Genomic DNA, 9,822 nt, shown 5'->3' with positions numbered 1-9,822 from the left:
TGTCTGTTACCTATCAACAGAACTCAGGAAAGTGCTATACATGCAATTATAATTTATTTCAGGAAAAGAATACAAATCAAAATAGCTGAAGAGAGAAGACATGCATTGGGTAAGGTCTGGAGGATCCCAAACACAACGTTTGTGTCTTCCGAGACATGTTACCTTCCTAGCACATTGATGAATGACATTGAGTATTGCCAAACAAGCAGGGAAACTCACCAGAGTTGGACTGTTGTTTCTACTGGGATTCCATTACATAGGCAGGGTTAATTGAATCATTGGTTATAAGGTTCAACTCAATCTCCAGTCTCTTCCCACTTCTGAGGTGTTGGGCTGTGATCATGTGACTCAGTGCCCCAAAACTCCAATCAGATGATTGGTATTTCTGGTGTGGCTAACCTCATCCTGTGTCATCTTACTAGTTAACTATCAGGACCCATCATGAATGAAAGACACTTCAGTAACCCAGAAAATTTCAATAATTTAGACCTGGGAACCAGGTTGGAAGAAGGCTTGGCAAATTCTTGATTACATAGTCTTAACATTAGCCTTACTGATAATAGCAAAAGACTGAAAACAACAAAGTCCAGTAACAGAGAACTGATAATTAATGTAATATATACAACATAATGGAATTCTATGAAAATGGGATAAATGGAAACCCCCTGTGACAACCGTGCCATCCTCTCATAACTGGAGAGTTTTACAGTTGAGCCTTTATAAGTACTTGACTACTTAGGACTTACACATTTCCAAGTTCCATATGATTCAATGGAAAACAGGTAGAGCGTTACTAAAATCACCATGGACATTTTCATTATTTAACTAATGCCACATTATAAATACATCTGGAACTTTTTCAGGATTGCTTTTTTCATTCACTCAAAAAAACAAAAACCAAAAACCAAAAACCAAAACCAAAAAACTTTGAGCACCTGGTGTGTACCAGGGGCTGCTCTAGGTAGGAATTAGACATACAGTGATGAGCAAAACAATGGGAAAACTCCCTTAGAATTCATATTTTAATTGAAGAGGGACAACAAAGAAGATAAAGCAATTGAGTACAACAAAGAAAAATGAGGAAAATGTGAGAGTAATTATGATCAGAGTTCATCATCAGATACAGTGGTGTATATCAGGGTCTGATCAGGAGAACCATTAGGACGTAATACACTCCTTTAAAATTTAAAACAAGGCTCTTCTTATAGGGATTTTAGGAAGCTGTTTCTCCATGTATGGCACTTGGGAAGGAAAGATGATGTAAAATGGGAGAAGCCAGGAACCTTCTAGGAAGAGTAAAACCCATGGGGACTGAATGGAACTTACAAGGATGGACTGGAACTCACACCAATCTCACTTCCTTTAATTGTCCAAACTTAAGCACCGTGTTGTTTTGTAGAAGCTGATACCTTCTGTCACAGAGTAATCCACACCTGGCCCAGGAATCGCAGGCTTAAGATGATCCAGCAGGAAGCTGTGTTCCTGGCTATTGTCCCATAGGCCAAGAAGATGAGCCAACAATGTGGGTAAGCAGCAATGTAGGTGAGCTGCAGTGGTGCCTAGTGCCTCCCCTGGACCTTCTAATGACAGTCTGGACCCGACTGCTCCTTTACTTTTGCCTTCTAAATCTTCTATCAAATGTTTTTCGTAGGCTATTCTTAGAGTTATATGGGGATGAAAACTCTGGGGAACTTAATTGGCACCATATAAATCTACCACAGATGGTCTGAGGTGTCTGAAAAGACATTTGTGCAGAGAATTTGAAGGATGAGGATCTGGTTATGCAACAATGATTTGGAAGAGAATATCCTAGGCAGAGGAAATGGCTAGTACCAGTTTAGGGATATAAACTGGGTACTTTTTGACAAAGAACAACGAGGTTGGGGTATCGTAGAAGGAAGAATGATACACATTAATAAGATCACATATAGAGGTAGGGACTAAGTAGAACCTATGGAGTCTTGCAGAACATGGTAATGCATGGGGACTTCTTTTTTCTAAGTGCAACGAGAGGCAAATAGAGTTATCAGGGCTGTAGTAGTTGGATCTGATTTCAATATTTTTTCAACTTTTTATTTTGAAATAATTTCAAACCTACAAAAAAGCCGTAAGATTAGCACAAAGAATTCCTGGATGCCCATCACATGGCTGATTTGTTTTTAAGAGACTATTTTGGCTGCATTGAAGAGAAAGGCTACAGTGGCAGGGCTGTCTTCCCACACCTCCAGGCCTCACTGCACCCCTAGAGCAGTGTGCACGATGCTCTCGGGGCTATGCAGACGCCTGCCCCGTGTGAAGACAGGATCATTACTCAGCAAGCCACTACAAGGGTTCAAACGATAGGGCTTCCACACTGGTTTTCAGACCTCAAAAATCCGTGTTGGAAGATAAAATGGCATTAACCTTTCAGATCTAACCTCTGTCCAATTGGATGTTCCTAACAGGCATGTCAATCCTCAAAACAAAAACAAGATCCTCAATGATTTGACACCACAGAAGCTATGCAAAACAGTGTTTCACAAGTCATTTATAGAGAATGTGCAGTCTCCCAAGGGAAACCTGTTGAAGGGGTTCATGTTCATGTTGATGTACAGATTCTAGTCTTTCTGGAGTTGACCTTAGACTTGTATCACTTCTACATTCATGAGACTTGGTTTACTTTACTTGAGATCATGAAAAATTTCCCTTAAGTAAGTTCTTCTGCCTGGATTAACTCTCCTTGCTAGCAAGACAGTCTGGTTGAAAGCCATGTTCAAATACTGAAGTGTACTGAGTTCTTCTAGGCATTCAAGCTCATTTCAGATTTCAGCACAATTCTGGATTTAATGTTCATACCAATAGTAAAATTAACACAGATGACCATTCTCACTACAACCATATGCACCTAATACATGCTCATTAATCATAAGGGTAGAGTAGAAAAACTCAATGGATGGGAGAATCATTGTCTCCTACTCATTTAATTGGGAGCTTGGTTATTACTGGAGGACTCAGTGATAATGAGGGTTAAATGCCTGATGCACAGCAGGCACTATTATTATTATACATGTCAATAAGGAAAAAAAATGCTTCCCAAAAAAGGAAGAAGTGGCAGAACATTTATCCTAAGAAAAAAATGTACAAGTGGATAAGCAAGGATTTATCTGACAGAGGAAGAAAAGGAGAAAATTTTTATCTTTCATTTAGGGTTTGCACGATATGCTTATCTTCCTGTAATCTGCAGTGAAGAATCTCCATGTAAATAAGTCATGTAAGTCAGAAAGAAACAGGGGATGCTGTGTCATAACTTATAAACCATAAATTTTATCCCTGATTACTAACCAAGGACAGTTTTATACATTTATTAAAACTGTTTTCCTTCATGTAACAATGGCTTTCAAATAACAAAATAAATTATCTGCAATTTCAGCTACACTTAAAAAAAAAGGTGAAAACCCTGTTAAATAAACACAAGCATAGTAGTACATTTCATATGTTGACTACAGTTACTGCATTCTTCGTATAAAATAACAAATGATTATTCCCTTCCCATTGTTGCAATTTCACAAATTGTATGAAAAGATTTCTGTATCTTTTTGAGCTTAATGAACTGTGACTCAGTTGAACATAGGAGACTTAACTGGCGTTATTAGTGATATGATAAAAGAAAAAGTTATGACCACTCAGCAGATCCTATAAACCTAAAACATCCTTCAGACTTTCTAGTCTTAACCTGTAGCACTCATTTATTAAACGATATACAAAGAACTGTCAGGGAGATGATTTAAATCAGTGGGCTGAACTTTGTTACTGTGCATTCTGCTAGTCATACACACACACACACAAATATTTTGCTTTAGAATAAAGTAGAGTAGTATTCATTTCCAGTGAGACTGTGTGCCAGGGGAAAACACAAAGCCACAGATATCCTTAAGTTGAGTTACATCATTTTAACTAGATTATAAGTTTAATTATCAAATTATTGCACCGTTTCTTGCTTAAAAATGTAATAAGAAGATAAAAATAATTTTTAAATAACCAGAGGTAAAAATAAAAAGGCCTGAACAACATGACAAACAGCAACAGAATAAGTTCCAGTCAGTTATTATGAATGGGAATATTCACTTTATACAGCAGGCATTGACAACCATCTAGCAAATCTTTAATCAGGCACTTTATAAAGTATTTTTAAACTAGCATACTCAACAGAAGGGCATCTCTCTCTCTGTCTCATACTACACACAGACACACACACACACACACACACACACACACAAATATGGCTTTATTACAAAGGATTCAAGATGGCAACTACTTAGAATCCAGTGCCAACATGGATTATAACAAACCCAGTGAGTATTTTGTTTTTCAATTATTCATAGAAAATTTAATCCTGATTAAGTATCCTTGGGCAAGAATTCATGGGTAGTTGATGACTGAAACCAACATTTATGTGAAATGCTTCTGTTAATTTAATCTGGGTATATGGCTTAATTACGACTGGGGATTCAATGTAAGAGAAATGAATTATATCAGGATTAAAATTTTAGTACCATATCACATAGTACCTTTTCCTTCTTTCTTTTCAGACATATAAACCTTTCTGTCCCTTTACCTAAGTGCTCAAATTTTAAAATCCTTTGTCCTTACAACCCATGTAAAGTGTCTAGGTTTTCTTTTTCATAAATTTGTCAAAAATCCTTTGCTAATCAAGCTAAACCTGAACTAGAGCCAAAAATGGAAGAAAAAATTGGCAAACAAACCCACCTACAAGTCAACAAAACCTTATTTATGTAGCTGAACATATTTTATATTCATTTCCTGAAGTAATTTCATTTTCAAATTCTTTAAACTCTAATATGAAATGCATTTTCTTTAAAGCATAAAAATGAAGCTTTTCAATCAGCATATTACACTGATTTCATAACTGAACTAGTTTAGATATGTATATACAAGTAATCCTTTAAATGATTACTTTTTAAAACACTATCAAACCTGAGTTACTATAGATATGAGGCATTATAAGTGGCAAATATTTTACCAAAGTATCATATGGTTCTTTTTCACATTTATTCCATATGGAAATTGCTCAATCACCTTGTAACAACACTCTTGAAAGTTTATTGTTTAAGTTTCTTTCAAAACATTTTACTTATTACCTTTTCTGAGTTTTGGTACTGCTTAAATGCAGTTATATAAATAACATGCTCTGGTTTCAAAGTTCAATTTTTCATACCAAACATATGAAAAAAGAGTCACTGTATTTGGATCCTTATTGCACTCCTTTAACCAATTCACTGTCTTTCAACAAAAATCAAGTATCAGAAATGAAAGTGACTTTTGTGTCCAGATGATATGGTCAGTGGTAGTGTTACTGAGGAAAGAGAAGAGACTTCCCAGTATAGACTGTGGGATAAAAAAAGTCTGTAGAGAATAACCATGGAAACAGACTGGCAAAGGATAACACCTATTGTAATAACCTGAAAAGAAAAGAAAGGGAATGCTTTTACTGCAAGCAGAAAACTATATTCAATTTTTCATGAACCCATATATACTTTTTATATTCAGTACTCTATCCTTCATCTTTACCATGTGTACATTTTATCAAAGAAATTTTCAACAGGAAAATATGACTTATGTTATGAACCGGAATTGTTCAAGGGTAAAATTCCTTTAACAGTTTACAGATGCCAAAATAAGACACAAAAGAATAACTTGCTAAAACATTCTCTTAAGGGTATGCACACTATAGACGGGAGTTTAGTAACTCACAAGAAAAATCAGGTTCCTGGCTAATTTAGTAATAGGAATTAAGCATGCCACTACCAAATGCCAGAGTGCTCTAAAAGCCCTTTCAGAGATTCTCAAGTCACTTCCCTATTTCTATATACTACCTTCCTACTTATTTACCCTTTGTGAATACCTCAGGCTCAATAAACATTTGTGCATTCAAGCACATAGTGCACTGCTTTGTAAAGGGCTCCTGGCAGAACTCCACTTTGAAATGACGGAGCCGTTCGCCCAAGAGGGGAGGAATCCACACAATCAAGACTCGGCATACTTGAGCATGGCACTCCAGCCTGCAGTCTGTTAGAGAAACTAGACTGATTTTTACAAGTCTATCATGATTTTTACCATTATGGAGCAAAAAATTTAATCTTTTTCTTAACAAAGATGTGTTATAAATTGTACACTGTGTGGCTGGGGATGTAGTTCAGGGTAAAACACTAGCTTAGCATGCACAAGGCCCTGGGTTCAATGCCCAGCACCAACCAGGATATATATATATATATTTTTTTCAAGATGAATATTTATTTATATATATAAATAAATAAAATGTAATTATATGTATGCGTATATATATATATATATCTACATATATATATACACATGTGTGTATAATTTAATGTATAAAACATTATTCTGAAATAGGCTAAATTAAGAACAAGAAAAGATATTTCCATCACTTTGCTTACAAACTCTAACTTCTAAAAATTCTTTTATATTTTAAACAAATTTATATAATTACCAATTCAATATTTCATTTCAAAGTTTTAAAAGAACTTAAGAAACTTCAGAATGAACAGGTTCTTCCTACTTTAATATTTTTCAAAAAAGATCATATTTTCATTTAAAAAGACTATTTTGATTATATTACTTACCTTATCTCTTTGGTAGTCACTGAAAAGGATAGAAATGCACATAAGACCAGGATGGCATAAAAACCACAAGATACATCCCTGAAACAAATGAATAATAAGTCAAATAAGTACAGCTTTGTCTTTATTTATAGAATGTACCAGACAAAAACATTGTTACTAGCACTGAATTGCTCATTGGCCTCAAGCCTTTAGAATAGAGCTTGCAATAAAATGTAGAAAAAATTTACTATTGCTGTAATATTAATACAGTTTCAACCAAATATGTGTTTTTTAAGAGTATTTATAACCTATTCATAAATCTATTACATATACAAATTTTGATATTATAAATACATTAATATAAGAAACAAAATAATTGAGAAAAGCAAGGTAAAAATATATTTCTATAAAAAGACAAAATAAAAATGCACATTCATATCTGAATGTGGATACACAAAGAAACTTTGTAAAATATACACGGAAAAAATGATTAATAGTGGTTACCAATTTGGGGGTAGTATGGAGGAAGGGCAACTGGGCAGTTAAGAATGGAAAAATGCTTACATTATACTTTCCAAGTATTTTTTTTGTTTTTCCTTGAACTATTTTAGCATAGCATCTTCTCCAAAAATTAAATTTGAAACAAATAAGTTAATGTATAGCTGTTGTAGGGTACACTGAAGATTGAGGTTAAAAATATGTGGGGAAAAAAGTGTTTAGTATGTTTTTACATGAATGAAAATGGAGGAAACCATATATAGGAAGAAATTAAATTCTTTGGGAGGATAAATCAGAAACTAATATCAGTAATGCCATGAGATGATTATGGTAACTGAGTAGATGGGAGCAAGGTAAGAAATACTTTTTGCTACTCTTTGAACATTTTTAGATGTTTGATCCTATTCAAAAAGTTAAATTAAAAAATAAAAATAATTTTTATTTAAGTTCAAAAAAATATTTAATACTGTTTTGAACAAAAAAAGGGCCCAAATATCTCAAATATATACTAACTTACCAAACAATATCCACCCTGCCCCTGTGAAAAATTCAAAAGCAAAATGGAATTTTCTTGCCTTTTTGGTACTCAGAGCCTGAAGTTGGGTTATAGGGCCACCCAGCAGTTTTACAAAGTTCAACACCAGAAATAGGGAGGGATTTGGTCCTCTTGTATGGCTACCTCAGAATGCTGCAGGGCCAGGCTGGATCTACTGCACCCAAGAGGAAGGGATGCAGATTCTTTCAACCAGATAGACAAATACAATTTCTAGGAAGGGAGGCTTCTGTGAGTTACTGCTTCAACCCTTCTCTTGATGATTTTTCCTTTGACTAACTGTATAGGAAGAATCAAGTTTTTCTTTTTTTTTTGGATCTCTCAGGCCTAAGAAGGACATAGAAAGGGAGAATAAAGTGGACATGATCTTATGTGGATGAAGTGGCTGAAGCACAATAGGTACTCAGCCTCCTGGCTTCATCTGCAGGATAGCTCCAAGTGTGTTATAAAACAGTGAATAATTCTGAAAGAAACAGTTCAATCAATAAACTGTTGAAAATTTATAAACTGTATTCGATTTAGAATAATAAGTTAGAATATTATTAAACATTTTAAAAATATTCTGTTACCACAGAGAAAATGCAAAATCCCTATTGATAAAAGGAAACTATGATCCAGGCAAAGTTGACAAAGATTATGTGAAAAATACTATTCCATAGTTTCTCTAAAATTGGGATAATAATGCCCACAGCATTATGGTTGCGAGAGTTAAATGAGTAATGCAAATAAAGGGCTTACAGTAGTGCCTAGTGCGTAGTAAGTAAACAGAAGTTAGCATGTGGATTTTATTAACTTCCCGCAGAAACCAGAACAACATTTATTATCAGAAGAAGTCACTTTCTACCCCAGATCATACTTTGGCAAATGTGATGTAGAACTCTCTTTTGAGTGTGCTTCTTTCCACTGTGATGATCTGATACAGTCCACATCCTAAAGACAATGCTAGGCAAATTCTTAAAATGATTAGGAGGATCCCTGCCAAGTTGTGGTGTGAATGGTAGCTGTGATGACTAGTATCTTCAAACTGTTCCCAAAGTAGTAAAATACTCTGCAAAAAAATTTTAAAAATTTAAAAATTACATTTAGAGAATAAAAAATGATACCTTCCTAAAATTCTTTTTTCAACTTTTGCGAACTTTCCTTTAAAAATTCCTAAGGGATGCGAAGATTTATCAGATTATAAAGGCTGTCAATTAGTAAGTACAGGCATAGTTTTTTTCTTGCCCTAATAACCTTAAGTTAGAGAAAAGGGGTTTTTTATCAAGTGAGACCCAGTTTAAAAAACAAAACAAATAAAAAACAAAAACAAAAAAAAACTAATGCTATCACGATTCAGATATGACATCTCTAAGGACAGAAAAGGTTAAGAGAATAAATGTAAACTTTCTTCTAAATCCAACCCCTTATTCAATATCATCATTAGAAATCAAACTATTCTGCATTCCAGTCTACAATCTCAAGGTCACTTTCAAATGTCTCAGAATCCTTTGTAATCCAGAAATTAACAAGTCAGAACTGTTGATTTCAGACTTCACTCTTTTTCAAGGTAATCTCTGTAGGTAAAAGAAACACAACTTTAATATTCACCATAAGCGCTCAGGACACTGTTACACATCCTTATTTTGTCTGTTGACCTTTTCTCCCATATTGTTATTTCAACAGCAAAAAGCCCAGCAAGTTCTCATTGTGATGTTCTGTTCACTGCCATTCAGTAAAAATCAGTGTCCACACTTGCTCCATCCTCACCAAATATCAACTGCTTAAATTACTATATTTTAGCATCAAACATACCTTTGGGCTTCATTTATTTGTCAACTCAGCTCTCAGAACTGAGTCTTTAGTGATTTGCAAAGAGTTCAGATAAAAACTCACAATGAAATTCAGTTCTTAGATTTTATGGGTTTATCAGCAACCTTTTCCTTTCCTCATTCTCACACCCTATACCCTAATTTCAGTCCTGCTAATACTCTTAGTAGGTGAACGCTGTCATCCTGCCCATGTGAAATTTTCTTAAGGAGTTTAAATTTTGCTCTTACTGAAAGTGTTATTCCTTCCATCAGATTATGCCTCTCTGATTTCTTAACCACATTTCTAAACTTAAGTTTTACAACACAGAAGTACTATTATAAAATTACCATTTCTTATGTTTCA

The 9,822-nt window shown here is 34.5% G+C and overlaps 1 protein-coding gene across 2 annotated transcripts in view; it reads right to left on the bottom strand.

The window, feature by feature from the left end:
• Nucleotides 1–1,004: 1,004 nt before the first annotated feature.
• The window catches only part of GPR180 (G protein-coupled receptor 180), a 29,295-nt gene continuing 20,477 nt past the window's right edge, over nt 1,005–9,822 (bottom strand). For both annotated transcript variants that reach the window (XM_079137500.1, XM_079137501.1), the window contains 3 exons: nt 8,528–8,719; nt 6,642–6,719; nt 1,005–5,459 (listed from right to left, as the gene is read on the bottom strand). In XM_079137500.1, coding sequence (XP_078993626.1) covers nt 5,301–5,459; nt 6,642–6,719; nt 8,528–8,719 — 429 coding nt within the window. In that variant the 3' untranslated portion in view covers nt 1,005–5,300. The remainder of the gene's footprint in view (nt 5,460–6,641; nt 6,720–8,527; nt 8,720–9,822) is intronic.

Source organism: Sciurus vulgaris, assembly GCF_902686455.1.
Source record: "Sciurus vulgaris genome assembly, chromosome: 4".
Classification (NCBI taxonomy): Eukaryota; Metazoa; Chordata; class Mammalia; order Rodentia; family Sciuridae; genus Sciurus; species Sciurus vulgaris.
The sequence above is the reverse complement of the archived record's forward strand: the minus strand, read 5'-3'. Positions and strand labels throughout refer to the sequence as shown.